Source organism: Mycetomoellerius zeteki, unplaced genomic scaffold, assembly GCF_001594055.1.
Source record: "Mycetomoellerius zeteki isolate Tzet28-1 unplaced genomic scaffold, Tzet1.0 scaffold39, whole genome shotgun sequence".
In the NCBI taxonomy this organism is placed as follows: Eukaryota; Metazoa; Arthropoda; class Insecta; order Hymenoptera; family Formicidae; genus Mycetomoellerius; species Mycetomoellerius zeteki.
In genome coordinates, this window is record NW_017257381.1 from 490,718 (window position 1) to 507,725 (window position 17,008).

A 17,008-nucleotide genomic window follows, 5' to 3' on the forward strand; every position below is an offset into this window, starting at 1 on the left:
TTTAAATTTCAATTTTGATCATTTTTAACGAAGATATTGTATATATAATTTTGAACTACCAAAATACCGCAGAACTTTTCCTTCAACCCAATATATAACAAAATACATATATATACATATATTAAAAAATTAGAAAAATTTATAAATATATATAATATGATTTAAGAAAATATATATATCGGGTGTTTCAGACCACCCGTCTCACCCTTTTATCTTCACAGGATAAGGTCCAATCGAAAAAGTGTTCAGACAAAAGTTGTAGGGTTTGATCTTGGGTGGCATTGCCAAGGTCGGGTCATGGTCACGTCGATTTTATTAAATAGAAAGCCTCACTTTTTATTGCATATTCTCGTAGCTTATCTCGAGAGCTTTTCAAAACACTATAATTAAGTTCATTTTCATTGAGTACTTTTTGAGTTATAAGGGTTACGATATCTCCGGCATTAACACTACCCAAGAGATTATTCCTCTTATTTTCATTTTTACACTAAAAATTCATTTTTACGTAAAAATGAAAATAAGAGATACAATCATTAATGGTTTTGATCTTGACAAATGTTATCCAGGACATGATCCTGAACAACATTCAAGAGGTTTTAGCCGTCGGTCGGATACCTTGTGTAATGCCGACGGTACTGTAACTTTCGAGTCTTCTAACTCGAAAAGTACTCAATAAAAAATAACTTTATTATAGTGTTTTGGAAAGCTCTCGACATCGGCTATTAGATTCTGGAATCAGAAATAAGATGTTCCATTTAAAAAAATCGACGTGACCTCGATCTGACCTCGGCGACGCCACCCAAGGTCAAACTCAAAGCACCAGGAAATAGATCTTTCGAAACCCTACAACTTTTGCCTGAACACTTTTTCGATTGAACCTTATCCTGCGAAGATAAAAGGGTGGTATTATGGGTGATCTGAAACACCCGGTATAAAATCATAATAAGAATATTTTTGTCAATTTCTAATTTTTAAATTTTAGGGTAACGATATTGGAGATACGTCTACTTCCATGACGGATTTAATATTACCGACTCATCAAGGAATTCATCATGAACTCGTACCTTATACTGAATTGATGCAGTTGTTAAGAGCATTAGACAATAAAGCCTTTGTACAGTTAACTAAAGTCTATACTGATACTATGAGCAAATTGTACAAGAGAGATCTAAAGCGTTTTTTCGAGGAAGCTAAAAATAAGCTCATTAGCAAACGTCTGCAAGGTAGAGTAATAGATTTTCTGCAGTAGAATTTCAATTAATAAATAAATGATAAATGAAATGATGAGCATTTAAAAGCCTTAATAGCAGTGGTGTAGTCCTAAAAATAAAAGTACCCTGGCGGTGCTTCGAACACAGGTTTACCAGATTTTCAAAACATCAATCTGTAACATGTGGAACGAACGAGTAAAAAAAAAGAGAAAAATGCAATCACGTTTCATAGGATTCGCGCCGCGCGTCACCGCACATTGGCTTAGAAGTTTTATTTTTTTATTTGAAAACTACAGCGAATGTCTCAAAATTTTATAAGACTTTTTTGTTTCCCTGAACCCCTTTCATGCCCCATAACATTGAAGTATTCTTGAAACCGTACTTTTATTTAAAAAACTTTAAAAAAACTTATAAAATTGCAGCACTCCCAAATTTTGCGTCTACTTTAATTCTGTAAAAAGATTTTTTATTCCGTTCAGTAAATTCGGAGATTTATATCGATCTGCAAAATCCCGACAATTTGGTCACTAGCATTCTCTTAACAGCGAAAACATCTAATATTTCTTTTTCTTCTTATCGTCTTATTACACAAACATAAAAAATTAGTTTTAAATAATTATGGAAAGTATCCTGGCACCGGCAGGCCCCACCAGGACTTGACTACACCTATGCTTAATAGATTATAATTACATATTTTACACTCTTCTGTACAGGGTGGCTCTCGTAAAGTGTTACAAGTTAATAACTCTAAAAATATTTGTCCTATCAAAAAGTTGTTCATGAGAAAGTTTCATATATTCGAGGGACCTTTCTAACTACGTAAACAAAATTCCACTCCCGTCTCCTCTTGAAGAGGGAGGGGGGGATTAATTCAAAGTTTCAAATGGGACCCCCTGTAAAATGTTACATATTTGGATTCTACGGGGAAGAACAAGTAAACTTTGTTTGAAGCATTTCTTTGGAAAATGCTCCTATCAAAAGTTATACACATTTAAACTTTAATGTAGAGTGCATTGAAATTAATGATAAATTAAATAAGACTCATAGTTTTTCTATTTTTTTTTAATTTTAGTTTAATTTTTTAAATTTTTTATTTTAAGAAATGCCATATGCGATTTTTTAATATTATAACGTTCTAAAAATAATTGCGCTGCACGTCGGTAATTTTTCTCACATTCTCCCAGAACTAACAACATATTAACTTCCATGTCAAAATGAGCCATGATTTTCGAACTTGATAGCATGAAAACTAGCTCAAAACTAAATACATAGTAGATCTGTATTTACGTTTCCCGATAAATGTGTGTATTTATGTTTCTTTTTGTTAACATCAAGGTCATTTTCGTTTTCATTGTATCGTGAACACAACTTTGTGTCAATGGAGTTCAATCATGAATAAAATGGCTAAAAGTTTAAATGTTCATAACTTTTGATAGGAGCGTTTTCCAAAGAAATATTTCAAACAAAGTTTACTTGTTTTTCCCCGTAAAATCCAAATATGTAACATTTTACAGGGGGCCCCTTTGAAACTTTGAATTAATCCCCCCCTCCCTCTTCAAAAGGAGACGGGGGTGGAATTTTGTTTACGTAGTTAGAAAGGCCTCTCGAATATATGAAACTTTCTCATGAACAACTTTTTGATAGGACAAATATTTTTAGAGTTATTAGCTTATAACACTTTACGTTATTAATTAAAAGCCACCCTGTATAATTCTCGTAAATTATATATTAATAAAGAGGTACGTTTTAAGTAAATACATCGAGGTCTAGTGGTCAAAAGGGTGAAGATTTGCTTAATCCGGCGCCTATCTGTTTGCTGAGTGGTGAAATGTGGACTCCGATGGACGAAGGAAATCTTTTAGATTCAGTCCTCAATTGTGTACTTTCGCAGATGCAACCAGTATGTCTCGCCGAACAAGGCTTTTGTGTCTCATTTCTTCAATTGGATTCTGTTCTCTCGCCTTCCAAAGTAAGTACATTGGTAAATTTTTATTATAATTTCTTATGACTATGAATGTCTGTTGCTTTGTGCAGAGTAGCGAGATGGAAGAAGTAGAGAACCTTAACAACGGTGCAGCAAGTCCTGGATCAGTAACTTCGACGGCAAGCAAACGACTAGAGCGTCAGGTAAACGAAGATGTTCGTGCGACTATGGCCGCGATATTCCCATCATTGGAAACAGAATTGAACAACTTTATCGGTTTCCTGGATAAAATCGACAGCTTGTGAGTTGGTCTTTGAAAACAATGACTTCCAAGGTTGCCACAGATCTGGAAAAGTTATGAAAATGTAAATTAGTCAGGGAAAACCTGGAAAAGATATGAAAAATATAAAAGAATCTGAAATTTCAGTATATTAATTAAATTGCTCTATTTAATTTGTAATATTACTCCTACTTCAGTCTAAGACTGTATTACAAGACTGTCAAATAATCGGTGCACAGTTTGCTTGAACTAGAAATTGCTAAAATTTACACAAAAATAATATTAGACACTAATATAATGGTACTAACATGACAAAATTCACTTTTTGTATTGAACATTTCTCAGTTCATTTTCACTTAATAAAATTTAAAATTATATATTTCATATTGGCCATGAAAAATTTTGAGAACTAGCGTGGCAGAGCAGACAGCGCACTGGTCTGCTATGCTAGAGATCCCGGATTCGATTCCCGGCAGAACCATAAATATTTTCATACGCTCGTATCTCCTCTCGAAGACAATGGCAAACCACCGAGAGTATCTTTGCCAAGAGCACTTCTCTAATAAAAATTTGGTCGTTCCGAATCGACGTTAAACTGTAGGTCCCATATGACTGTGTACAACCAGCGTGCACACCACAGGCATATGAGAGAGGTCACCATGCTCGGCCACGAGCAATAGGACTGAGATGATGATGAAAAATTCTCCACTATATGATTTAGGAAATCTTGAAAAGTAAGGAATTTCAAAATTCGTTTTCTGTGGCAACCCTGGACTTCTGCATTTAAGATTATCCAGAGTTTTTAATAAGCGAGTTTCAATTATTATAATTTCTTTAATATACTCTTGTTTATATATACATATATATATGTATATGTTTTATATATATATGTATATGTACGTATGTGTGTGTTTTTATGCACTTGTGTGTATACTATTTACAGTTGGTGCATGTACGTATTAGTGCGTTTATCACAGCACGTCATGTCCGCTCAAGATACCGGCTCGTTTTTATCGATGACATTTGCATCCTCTCTGATCCACGTAAAACGAGCGTTTGACAAATTCATGCAAGCGCAATTACAGTCCATATTGTGTGATACAAAAGTTAATCGTCGACACAAATGTGGTATATTACCATATATAGAGAACTTCGGACCATTTGCGAGAACCGCGGAGAAGATTTTCCGCAACTCTGATAGAAAGGTTGATCTTGAGAAATGGTACACGAAGCTTGTAAGCACTATGTTCGAGGCTATTGTTATTCACAGTCGAGAACATCACAAGACACCTCAGGAAGTCATAAAAATGGGTAATTAGAAAGTATAGTGCATAATAAAATTACTTATCTAATTTCAATTATTAATAATTATTACATATAATATGTCTTATTTTTAGAAAATTTTCATCATCTCTATGATCTCCTCTCACAACTAAAAATTTCGATTTTGGACCACGAGCGGAAGGAAGCCAAGCAAAAATATCAAGATGCACTTCGCGCTTATGTTACGCAGTATTTTGGACGACCTCTTGAAAAACTTAATGTAAATTGCCATTTAAAAATACAATACCTTTATAATTATAAGAATATTATTTAGGAATGTTTATTTTTCAGCTTTTTTTCGAAGGCGTACAAGCCAAGGTAGGCGCCGGTGTGAAAGAATCTGAAGTCAGTTATCAAATGGCCTTTAGCAAGCAAGAGTTGCGACGCGTAGTGAAGGAATATCCGGCGAGAGAAGTTAAGAAAGGTCTGGAGAATTTGTATCGAAAAGTTGAGAAGCATCTATGTGAAGAGGAGAATTTGTTACAAGTAAGTAGAATATGTGAGAGATGAGTATTACACTTTCGATGATTTAACGATAATTGCAAGTCCTTATAAACATCAAACAGTCCTTAAAAGCATGAAAATTATTTTCTCGTCTTTATCTACTTTCTATATACTTCTAAATTCTTAATTTCCAGGTTGTTTGGCGCGAGATGCAAAATGAATTTATTGCGCAATATAGGAACATTGAAGAACTAATACAACGCTGTTATCCAGACAGCAATGTAACACTCGAGTTTACCATACAGAATATTTTAGAATTTTTCTCGGAAATAGCGCGATCTCATTAAATCAAAATGTAATTTTCACTTCATTATTAATCTGTTTAACTATTATTACACACTATATAACACATTATGAATTCTAATATTTATTGATATAATAATTAGGGATGCACTGGATCTTAAAATTATCGGATATTCGGCATCACATTATTTTCAGATGTACGATATTTGGTCGGATATCCAGTATACCGGCCGGATACCCGATACTTCTCTGGATATCATGCCGGATATTTCCCCGGATATCTGGAACATGGCTTCCAAAAAAAGAGCAGCGATAATAATTTTGTTTATCTTTCCAACGTGAAAATAAAAAGAGGAAAGAGAAATGAACTGTACAAGAAATTCAACTAAAAAGAATAAAATTCTGCACTAATGGCGCAAGCAATCAATATAAAAATTTCAACCGGATACCTGATATTTCCCGGATATCCGATGCATCCTTAATAATAATTATAAATTTATATAGTTGTAATATAGCTGCGTGCGTGCGTGCATACATACAGGGTGTCTATAAAGTCTATTACCATCCCTATATTTTGGAAACGGTTCAAAATTATGAAAAATCACGAAATATGTGTTCGATCATTTTGAAAGGTTACTCTTTTAAGAGGGTCTGGGAGAGCACCCCCCAAAGGGGTGCCCCAGGTGGCCCAACTTAAAAATTTCAAATGAAAGACTCCCTATTGTAGCATATCATTTGAAAGGGCATAAAAAAAAGAAAGTTTTTGTTTCAATGCAGAGGTTGATACATTGACCCGTTTGGGAGTTATTCAATGTCAAAGTTTGAAAAATTTTATTTGTTTTTACCTTGAATATGTATTGCATTTATTGCAATAACTGTTCAAAATGGGCACCGTTCACTTCTTGACAGTAAAATAATCGATCCATAGTGAAGAGTAACTGGGATCCGAATTGCAAAACTCTAAGTTAACTGCGCATTCAAAGTGAACTGTCGAAATCCAAAGCATTTTCGGCCAATTTATACTATGTACTGTTTTCCGCTGTGCGTAAGATATGCGTTCGTGAAAATGTTATTATACATGAATTCTAGTGCGCTCGAGCGCGCTCTGAATCATAACGGATTACAACAGCTTTAATATTTTGTGCTGTTTATTGTTTCCGCAAATAAAACGTATTCAAAACTCGAAATTAACGCGACAGAAAATATTTCCAGACATTTACACAGTTCTCAGTCACAATACCCCAGTAATTGGGCGCTAGGCATGAGTGAGCCACTCTTTCGTGAAAGTAACCGAAAAATCGTTTACGAAGTGCATACTGCAAATATGCCAAAATTATTATCCATCATTAATACGAACACTCATGTCGATATGAATCGACGATGTCGAGACTCGGAATTTAACGGAAAAATACAAAAAATTATATAAAATGGTCAAACTTTTTCTTTTTCTTTTTTTTGGTTGTCCGTTCGAATCAAATTTAACTTTTAACTTTTCAATTACTTTTTTTATTAACTTAACTTTTAGTTCAATTAATTTCATTATGGATTAACTTGTTGTATTTTAATGAAGTTAAATTTTCAAAGCTGTTTAACTTAATTTAGTTAAAAAAAAAAGTTAACTTACCCAACCCTGGTCTTAAGATGCTAATACTAAAGGCATTAGATATGTAGGTTTGTCATCCGCCATCTTGGTTCCACTTGATTGATAGGTTAAGCCCAAGATACAATACGAGGGAATTCAGGGAATAAACGATAGCGATAGGAATAGCATGATTTCAACCTACCAGAAATCGGATATATCGGAATACACAGTTTCTGATAGGCTGAAATCGTGTTATTCCTATCGCTATCGCTATTCCCTTGCATTGTCTTGGGCTTTACACATTTTTCCACAGGGTTTTTTTCAAACCCTGGTAGAAATGCTTTCAGAACATCGTAGAGTAGCTTAAAATATGAGTCTCTCAACACTGAACACTATGCCATCTCTTTAATTAAAAAAATGAAATTTTGAACACAATGCATTTTAGAAGTCTCCTCATATGATGTTATAATTTTTTATCACGAAAAATTGTATAACAATCAACATAATAAAAAGCGGTTTATTTTAATATATGCCTTTCACTTTTTATGAGATTGTATCAGTTTTTGGTAAGACATTTTCATGAAATAGATCACTTCCTGAATATATATATATATAGTTATAAATATAAACTGTTTATTGAGGACAGTACAAGTTATTGCGTGTTACATTCGCACAATAAAGTACATAACATTCTCAGCAGTATGGCCAGATTGCTTTCATATCTATTTTTCTCTAATTTTATATTTTGAATGTTTATTTGTTTTCAATTGGTTCCTCTGGTGGGCTAAAGTTAAAGAAGATAACGCCTGATATTTTTATCTGAAAATAAAATGCAGGATTTTATATATATATACACACACACATACATACACACATAAATGATATGATCCATCTAACTTATAATATACAACAAAATATAAAATTTAATACATATAACACAGAAATATAAAATTCTATCATAGGTAATATATCAAGAGATACATTAGATGTTTTTTTGAATAAGTTTCAGCCATTTTTTAAATGAAATTTTGCTTTTCAACATTTGCTAACAGTTGATTAATTGACATTTAATGCCTCTAACAATTCTTTCAGCGTTTGACATGGATCTTCATCAAGTAATGCTTCCAGTTGTTCATCTTTCAATTTTTCAGTGCACCTTCACGTTCTTTATCTTTTATCAAAATCACTTCTAAAGCGTTGAAATCACTCTTTTGGATGGAGCATGCTTACATACACAAGCAAACGATAACTTTCAGCTGCATTTTTCTTGACAATAAACTAAATGCAGTAAAACTTCCCACAAATGCTGTTTGCTTGGCAAAAAAATTAACGTTTTCAATGCAATGACAATAATGTTGTTTGCACGTCCATCAAATGTCATATACTAAATATGAAAGCTTATGTATAGTACTCTCAAATACAACAGTTGCCACTGGAATTCTATGCATATAGTACTCATGACGTACTGACGACGTCTCTTAGAAAAAGGCGGAAACTTATTCAAACACACATCTAATATATTACAAGAATAAGATTTTATAATCTGATACAGTTAACATTATCCGAGGTAACATAAATTTGATACATACGTAAGCTATGGTACTAATTAGTATACCAACACCAGCAATTAATTGAGCATTGTAAACTTTCTGTCTTGCGTCATAATGTGTTTTCCATGGTCCACATGATCCAGGTATGTCATTTACTGTTGCCAATTTAATATCATCCATGGCTTTTGAACTGGAGGAACGACTGCCTTTACAATGAAAAATTATATGTTCAGATGAAATATTATCTCTCTTACTCTTTCAACTTACATGCATTTATAGATTATTTCTGATTTATATATTTTTGCAAAGATAATTCCAATTTTAATTTAATATAATTTTTCAATTCCGATATTAGGTCTGTTCGTGTTGCTTGAAATCCTCCAAAATTTTTGAACATAAAATGATAGATATATTTAGGCATTAAAAAGAGAGGAAGCAAAGATGCTGATTGCAAAAAGTGCAACGCAACAGACCTAATGACAATCTTAATTCAAATAAAAAGTTTCTTATATCAATTTGAAACAATTCTTGCTTTAGACAAAATGCTAGTGTTAAATATTCTGACGATATTACATTAAGTCGAAGTTATATCACGGAAAATCAGAAACCATAAAGTCTAATGTTAGGGTAAAGAATATATTTTTTGATAAATTACACGAGTTTGTAATTTTATTTTACAATAGCATTTCCTTATAATTCACAATTAATTACTTTCTTAAATTCACAAGTCTAAAGTAATTGACAGAAAATATTAATTAAAGAATTTATCATTACAGAGAGGGACGAGCGCAAAGGATTTTTATATTATTTATTATTACCACGAGTTTACACGGAATAACATTTAGCAACATTCATACATAATAGCGGACATTATGTAAGATATAGAGCTGATTAGCACGAATGGCTCTAAAATAAGGAAAATCTCACCGCTTCTGATAAAGTTACGAGTGATCGGTCGCAACACGTGATTAAGCATTTCGATGTAATTAACTTGCCCTCGCAGTCACAAGAAATCTATGCAGTTTGACACAGCAGATGAAATGTCGCTGACAAATCAACTAAGAGATAATGATTGTTGAGTTGACAATGGTCGACAAGAGATGAAGAGAACAGAGTTGCTTTGCTAGCAGCAGTAAAGGTGCATTCACATGCAAGCGTCAAGCATCAAGCAGCGGAGCAGCAACCAATCAGTGAGGTGATATTTACAGTGGTGTAAAAAATATCGCCTCGATGGTTGCCGCTCCGCTGCTTTTGACATTTGCTGCGTCCAGTGTGAATTAAGGTGCATTCACATGTTAGCGTCTAGCATGAAGCGGCGGAAACAGCAACCAATCAACGAAGCTATTTTTACAGTAGAGTAAAAAATATTTTTTACACCAATTCCCGTATCGCCCAGCTGATTGGTTGCTGCTTCCGCTGATTGACGCTTGAATGTGAATGCACCTTTAGGCATACGCTCTTCTGCTGCATGGGTAGGCACTCAAGCGGTAGTCCTTTCACTTTATATTCTTTTCACCATGGTTGAGTCTGCTGATCGTAATCACTGGGGCGCTGGTCTCCATTCTTCATGATCTAGCCTTTTGACGATGAATTGTTGCAAAAAAGTGCGCAACCAACTATTTTTATTTAAAAAAAAGTACTTATGTTTAGATATTGTACAAAATAAAAAAAGTTGGATGACATTTTCACCGCGTGTTTACTTATGTTCGCCAGGAACTTGTAGTTTGGCAGTTGTCGCTTGTCGATAAAGTAGTTCAATATGACATGCTTCGTTTAAGAATTGTGAACTAGTCATCTATTTCACGTAAAAGATTCGTTCATTTTATTCGTTTGTTCGCAAACTATTTATCACTAAAAAAAAATTGCTCTTTTCGTTATATTAAAATTATTTTTATTTGTTATTGGGTACATTCAGAACAACTGAGGACAAGATCCGCTCATTGAGCGGTTGTTTTGAATGCATCTATTATGTTTATAAGATAACTAAGTTATTGCATTTTAGCATACAATCGACGAAACGTTACATCAACACAATGATACATCCACTAATTGCAGTATGCCAAATGCGATCAATAGCTGACAAAATGAAAAATCTGGAGGTTGTGAGCGAATTAACAGCTGAGGCCAAACGCAGATCAGCCACAGTATGTACTTTACAACAAATAGTTTTTTATATCCTAAATTGTATAACAATAATTTTATTCTTCTAATTTATATATTTTGCAGATAGCATTTTTTCCTGAAGCTTGCGATTATTTGGCAGATAATAAAAAGGATATTGTCACCATGGCTGAACCTTTGACTGGACTTACAGTGACGTCTTATAAAGAGATTGCTATTAAGAATAATATCTGGTTATCCTTAGGTGGAATTCACGAAGCTGTAAATATTTTAATTTCTATTTTACATTAATTCACTTAAATATATAAAAGACAAAATAATTATTTCTTCAATGATATAATAAAGACATTCATCATTTCAGTCAGATAACGTGGAAAAGATTTACAATACGCATATATTAATAAATAATGAAGGGGAACTAATTGCTGCATATAGAAAGTTACACTTGTTTGACATGGATAATAAGGATACCGGAGTACGCCTGATGGAATCGGACTATGTGCATAAAGGAATTGAAATTGTGCCACCTGTACCCACACCAATCGGCAAGCTCGCGCTTAGTATTGTATCCTTAATTAAAATTAACAGTCATGTCATCTCATTTTTAAAAATGACAATAACTTTCATATGGTCTTAAAAAATTGATTTTTTTCAAATAATTTTATCATGCCCCTATTAAGTCAGAACTTTTTGTTTGAAACATTTTTTGTAAAGCTAAAAACAAAGAAAATGTTGGAAGATGGTTGATTAAAATGAGACACCCTGGGGTTGATTGTGCATCTTGAAATAGGATGAAAATTACAAAAGTAAGTAAATTCACTAGATGTTGACCAATGAAATTGGTTGCGTTAAGCAGAGAAAATTAATCAGCGCTTAGTGATTCTTTAATACGATTGGTTCCTACACTTAAATTTAGCGAAGTACTAAAGGAAAGAATTAATCGTATTAAAGAATCACTTAAGCGCTAACTGATTAATTTTCTCTGCTGAACGCAACCAATATAAGTATTCTAGTGAATTTGTTCACTTTCGTAATTTTCATCTCATTTCAAGATATACAATCGAACCCTTGTATATAAATTATAAATATATGGCAAAACACACCTTAACAATGATAGTGTTACGACATGCGATTTCCTGAGTTATCGCTAACATTGCGGAATATGGGAGCGCAGATTCTCACGTATCCATCAGCATTCACATATGAAACTGGCGCTGCACACTGGGAAGTGATGCTGCGAGCACGAGCCATAGAAAATCAGTGTTATGTCATAGCTGCAGCACAAACTGGCGCGCACAACAAAAAAAGAGTGAGCTGGGGTCATGCCATGGTAAATAATTGTGTATATAGTTATTTTTTCTCAATAAGATTAAAAAATTGTTCACTATAATTAAAAGCAGAATCCGTTCATTTTCAGATTGTGGATCCTTGGGGTGCTATTGTAGCACAATGTGCAGATAAAACGGGTATAGCTATGGGAGAAATTGATCTTGCACTACTGGAAAAAATTAGGAAAAATATGCCGTGCGAGGAACACCGCCGTACTGATATATACTCAAGAATGGAATGTCGAAAGTCCACTTAACACGGTTAAAGGTTAATCAGTAAATAATTATCATAATTATTGTAATTAAGACTCCTGTTCACTCAGCACTACTATTTCAGAGGAGTAGTTCACTTGCATATTAGGCCTGTTCGCATTACTCGCACTTTTTGCACTCGGCATCTTTGTCTTCTCTCTTTTCAATGCCTAATTATGGTTGTGTCACAGTGGGTACATCCAGAAGCACGACCGCTCACTAATACCTGTATAGTCAGACCTTGTACTTAAGGCTTCCTTAAATTTATCTTTTATAGATGCTCAGTAGTCAATGAAATAATTCGTAGAGCGTTTGAAGATAAATTTAAGGAAGCCTTAAATATAAGGCCTGACTATTACGGATATTGACTGCATTCAGCAGACTCAACAGTTTTGCAACCGTTTTATGATTGGCTGCGGTCAGCAGAACGTTTATTTTGCAACTGTTGGAAGTTTCCTTCGCGCTAATTGGATCATATTTTTAGATCTAGAAGAATGGTCCTATCTCAGCAGACAATCATAAAACGGTTGCAAAACTGTTGAGTCTGCTGAACGCAGCCATTAGCGCTCAGGGAGCTCTTGCATCTGATTGGCATATTCCATAAGATCTAAAAATATAGACCAAATAGGAACAAGGGCTGACTGAGCGTTCAGTGGCTACGTTTACACCGTACGCTTAGTCCGCGACCTATACGATAGATGTCTTTGTTTAACTTACAGGATAAACAAGGACATCTATTGTATAGGCCGCGGACTAAGCATACGGTATAAACGTAGCCAGTGACCGGTTGTGCTTCTGGATACACCTAGGCTGCATTCGGTTTGCAACGCTTACACGCTCTAAGCGCTTATAAGCATTGTTCATGTTGTTCGCTTTGGCGGTGTAAGCGCTCAGAGATGCGTTCATGATATCATCCGTGACGTCATATTCGTGCTCACAAATGCTTATGGCTGCGGTCCACTTAGCGCTTCAAACGCTACGGAGCATTTGTAGCACTAACATGACTGGTCCATTTGATGCTTCGGAACGCTCCCAGCAACCCTGATTACGGCATCAATGGCTGCGTTCAGCAGAACGTTTGTTTTGCAACTGTTGGAAGTTTCCTTCGCGCTAATTGAATCATACTTTTAGATCTAGAAGAATGGTCCTATCTCAGCAGACAATCATAAAACGGTTGCAAAACTGTTGAGTCTGCTGAACGCAGCCAATACGTCATCGTTTTCTCTCCCACTTCGCTCCAACTACCTCACCTCGGGAGGTGGGTTGGCTGGAGCGTCACGTAGCAATTGTAGCATTCGGGACAGTAATGGACCAATCGGAGCGTAGCGTTTAGAGCGTAGCGTTTAGAGCGTAGCGTTTAGAGCGTAGCGTTCAGAGCATTTGAAAGAAGCAAGTGGACCGCAGCCTATTTCATCGAGGTAGGGTAGCAAAAGCGTGAGCGCAAATAAGCGCTTATTGGCCAAAATAAACGTGAGTAATGTTCGATCCTAACCTTAATAGGTTAGATCTATGCATGTTTTTTCATGATTAGAGAAATATTTAACAAATGTGTCGGATTGCGTGTATATTTTAATGCTTTCGTAATATACTTGTATACGACGTCTACAAACGTTTTCCAATTTTGTGCTAATAAAAAAAGGACTTTGTTCACCAACAAGGAATTGGATACTTAAATTTTCTTTAAGAAAATAGGAAAAAGAATTTACTCATACAAAGATAACATCAATTCAGATAAAGTTCTAGTTGATTTAGAAAATGCACAGATTGGGAATATACTCATAATATCTTTAACTCCCGATGAAGTACCACGACATGAATGCACCTTTGGTAGAAGGAAACAAGAGGTTATAAGACAAAAAAGGTTACATTGAAAAAAGTTTACAAAATTGTAATATTTGTTTAAATAGTACTAATGGGACATTTGCTTGCAGTAAATAAATATTTATTTTAAGAAATAATACTTAAATCAAAGTATTACTTTTTATTGAATAAATTTTTATTCGCTATTGGCAAATATCTCATTGATACTATTTTAAACAAATATTTATTAAAATTTCGTAAATTTTTATTTTCAGTATATAAGAAGCGAATCACTTATGATCAATTATCAATTACATGTCTAAGCTTAACGTTTATAATAGCCAAATTGAACGACTTCACTTATTTAATGTGAGCACTGACAAACCAAATTGAACACCAAAAAACAGCGCTTATAAGCATGAGCGCTTACAGCGTGTGAGCGTGCAAATCAAACGCAGCCCTAGTATAATGGCCGCAGCACAGACTCTTGCGTAAAGCACCAGACACAATGTGAGCGATAGCGATAGAAATTACACAATTTCAACCTGTCAAAAACTGTTTATTGTTATAAAATTTGATTTATATTGTTTTTTCTTTTTGTGTTTTAGTTGTTAAACTACTTAACCCCCGTCCTGACGGAGTGTGTTTACAACTCCATTATGAAGTTTGATGGAAATGATCAACTACTGGAGTGGGTTAAATATGACGGTGCTAAACATATGCTAGAGGTGGTAGTGGGGATGAATGTCTCTCATATATAGGACTCTACAGCGGCTAGGAGCATGTTGGAGCTTGCGACGCGAACAGACTTTTTATATAGGCTCTACGCACAATAGAAGGAATAACGAATTAGGGATAAAGAATAACGATTTTAACCTATCAGAAATCGATTACATCGGAATACATGGTTTCTGATAGGTTGAAATCATTATTCCTTATTACTAATTCCTTATTCCTGTTATTGTGCGCAACCCCATAGTTAAACTGGTGTGACCACCGACGAGATACTATTAAAGACCGTCAATCCTGAGCAAATTTTCGGCAGTATAAAAAGGGCTTCTGTAATTAAGCAATTCAACATATCCTGCATTTTTATATTAGTACGACCTTACTCTATCACTACATGAAGAATTTGTTGCCAAATATTTACTTATTAAATAATAAACAAGGTTTAAAGGCTCATCTCTATGAAACTTGAAAACATCCAAATTATAAAATCTTTTTTTACGACTACAGGCATGATCTAATATTGAATTTTCTACTAAATAGTTTTCAATCCAAGAGCAATAAATTCATGGTGGAACCAATAGATATATAGCGTTTATTAGTTTAGCAGAAACACCGCTATCTCATATTAAGCGCTTATCTCATAATAGAGGGCTTTCCTGTAATAATCTGAATTAATATCAATAATATAAAAATAATAATAATAAATAATAATAATCTGAACAATTAAATGATGCCATTATATTAATCACAAATTTGTATAAATTCGGCCACTTGCGTTATGCTGACTTACTTGGTACATACAGATAGTAAAACTGTTCGTTCTGGATGAAAATGTCCAAGCGTGTGACGTCACATTATCCATGGACACCCTTGACCGAATGAAAAATTTTCATTAGTCGCGTTCAGAAGACTCAACTGTTGCGGAGCGGATCGGTGATTTCTCGCTGCTATTGGATGATCTAAAAGAATACACCAATAGCAGCGAGCACACATGGATCCGCTCCACAACAGTTGAGTCTGCTGAACGCGACCATTCTGAACGCACCCCAGTAAGCAGTAAGACGTAAGACTGCCATCTTTCATATGTATAAATATACTGGCAATGTGTTTGGTGTAACGACAATATAGCATAAAAAGCATAAAGTAACTAGGCAGAAATTGATGTTCAAGTGAAACAAAATGATTAGTCGGCGTAAATTACGCTTAGGGTGCCATTACATGAGCGCGGAAACGCGTAACCAATCAGAAGCGATCCGCTATTATGATTCCACGTTTTACCGATTACTGGTTGCGCGTTTCCGTGTTTCCGCGCTATGTAAAGCCTGATTTATAATAGCCCTAACCGTTAACTTATGCCGGTGCCGGTAAAGTTCAACCATAGGATTTCAATGCTTTCGTTCGTATTAACTTGCCGTATTAATATGAATGGAAGCATTGCAATCCTATGGTTGAACTTTACCGGCGCCGGCATAAGTTAACGGTTACGACCATTATAAATCAGGCTTCAATCTAACTCGATTGGACCGCAACACTTGGGGACGCTGCGATGCGACTAATGTAGAACCAGCTTTACGCAGGTTAAGCTGGTTCTACATTAGTCACATCGCAACGTCGCAAGCGTTGCAGTCCAATCAGAGTCGAGCTAGCCTGACGTTGATTGGACCGCAACGTTTGCGACACTGCGATGCAACTAATGTATTGTAGAACCAGCTTTACGCCGCATGTGACGGCACCCTTCAGGTGCCTTTACATGGCAGCGTCAAGCGTCGAGCGTCAGAGCATGCGCAGTGATGTTTAATAATTTTACTGAAATTGAATTTAATGTACGAGATACACTAATGCGGGGTCTACAATAAAAGTCGTAGCGGTCGTAAGGTCTTAAGTCGTAGAAAATTGACCAATCACAGTTGATTATTCTTCTCATATTCGACTGTGATTGGTCAATTTTCTACGACTTAAGACCTTACAACTGCTACGACTTTTATTGTAGACTCCGCATAATAGTGGTAACTTGTAGGCCGGTATTCATAGTCAGATCTTATATTCAAGATCGTCGTAAGTTCAGCCTTGAGGTGTCACGAACCAATCAGAGGGCCGCATTAGTGTCTTAAGACGTTACTTAAGACGGTCTTGAAATAAGAATCGACTATGAATACCGGTC

The 17,008-nt window shown here is 35.0% G+C and overlaps 3 protein-coding genes across 6 annotated transcripts in view; 2 read left to right on the plus strand and 1 right to left on the minus strand.

Annotated features, from left to right (window-relative positions):
* The window catches only part of Sec3 (exocyst complex component Sec3), a 9,938-nt gene extending 4,120 nt beyond the window's left edge, over positions 1 to 5,818 (plus strand). For 2 of the 4 annotated variants that reach the window (XM_018453594.1, XM_018453597.1), the window contains 7 exons: positions 983 to 1,223; positions 2,963 to 3,180; positions 3,246 to 3,436; positions 4,359 to 4,726; positions 4,813 to 4,958; positions 5,030 to 5,224; positions 5,377 to 5,818. In XM_018453594.1, the coding sequence (XP_018309096.1) occupies positions 983 to 1,223; positions 2,963 to 3,180; positions 3,246 to 3,436; positions 4,359 to 4,726; positions 4,813 to 4,958; positions 5,030 to 5,224; positions 5,377 to 5,529 (1,512 nt within the window). In that variant the 3' untranslated portion in view covers positions 5,530 to 5,818. The remainder of the gene's footprint in view (positions 1 to 982; positions 1,224 to 2,962; positions 3,181 to 3,245; positions 3,437 to 4,358; positions 4,727 to 4,812; positions 4,959 to 5,029; positions 5,225 to 5,376) is intronic. The other 2 variants (XM_018453595.1, XM_018453596.1) reach the window with 2 other exon arrangements.
* A 1,862-nt stretch (positions 5,819 to 7,680) lies between these two features.
* Positions 7,681 to 9,718, minus strand: COX7B (Cytochrome c oxidase subunit 7B). Its single transcript, XM_018453526.1, has 3 exons — positions 9,545 to 9,718; positions 8,657 to 8,823; positions 7,681 to 7,886 (listed from the first exon to the last, which is right to left on the minus strand). Exons 1-3 carry the CDS (start codon positions 9,591 to 9,593, stop codon positions 7,821 to 7,823), a joined length of 282 nt encoding a protein of 93 aa, XP_018309028.1. The 5' UTR covers positions 9,594 to 9,718; the 3' UTR covers positions 7,681 to 7,820.
* Positions 9,719 to 10,151: 433 nt separating this feature from the next.
* On the plus strand, positions 10,152 to 15,507 carry NitFhit (ntrilase and fragile histidine triad fusion protein NitFhit). Its single transcript, XM_018453577.1, has 7 exons — positions 10,152 to 10,253; positions 10,620 to 10,761; positions 10,844 to 10,999; positions 11,100 to 11,303; positions 11,856 to 12,068; positions 12,156 to 12,334; positions 14,727 to 15,507. The coding sequence occupies exons 1-6, from the start codon at positions 10,204 to 10,206 to the stop codon at positions 12,321 to 12,323; spliced, it is 933 nt and encodes a 310-aa protein (XP_018309079.1). The 5' UTR covers positions 10,152 to 10,203; the 3' UTR covers positions 12,324 to 12,334; positions 14,727 to 15,507.
* The last annotated feature ends 1,501 nt before the right edge of the window (positions 15,508 to 17,008 follow it).

What these genes read in the sequence shown, in the direction of transcription:
- NitFhit (XM_018453577.1), top strand. Translation starts at nt 10,204, where the DNA reads ATGAATTGTTGCAAAAAAGTGCGCAACCAACTATTTTTATTTAAAAAA. An exon ending in CTATTTTTATTTAAAAAAAA is followed by an intron (nt 10,254 to 10,619) that starts GTACTTATGTTT and finishes ATTGCATTTTAG; the next exon opens with CATACAATCGACGAAACGTT. An exon ending in GCAAGCTCGCGCTTAGTATT is followed by an intron (nt 11,304 to 11,855) that starts GTATCCTTAATT and finishes TAACAATGATAG; the next exon opens with TGTTACGACATGCGATTTCC.
- COX7B (XM_018453526.1), bottom strand. Translation starts at nt 9,593, where the DNA reads ATGCTTAATCACGTGTTGCGACCGATCACTCGTAACTTTATCAGAAGC. An exon ending in TCGTAACTTTATCAGAAGCG is followed by an intron (nt 8,824 to 9,544) that starts GTGAGATTTTCC and finishes TTCATTGTAAAG; the next exon opens with GCAGTCGTTCCTCCAGTTCA. An exon ending in TAATTAGTACCATAGCTTAC is followed by an intron (nt 7,887 to 8,656) that starts GTATGTATCAAA and finishes TTTTATTTTCAG; the next exon opens with ATAAAAATATCAGGCGTTAT.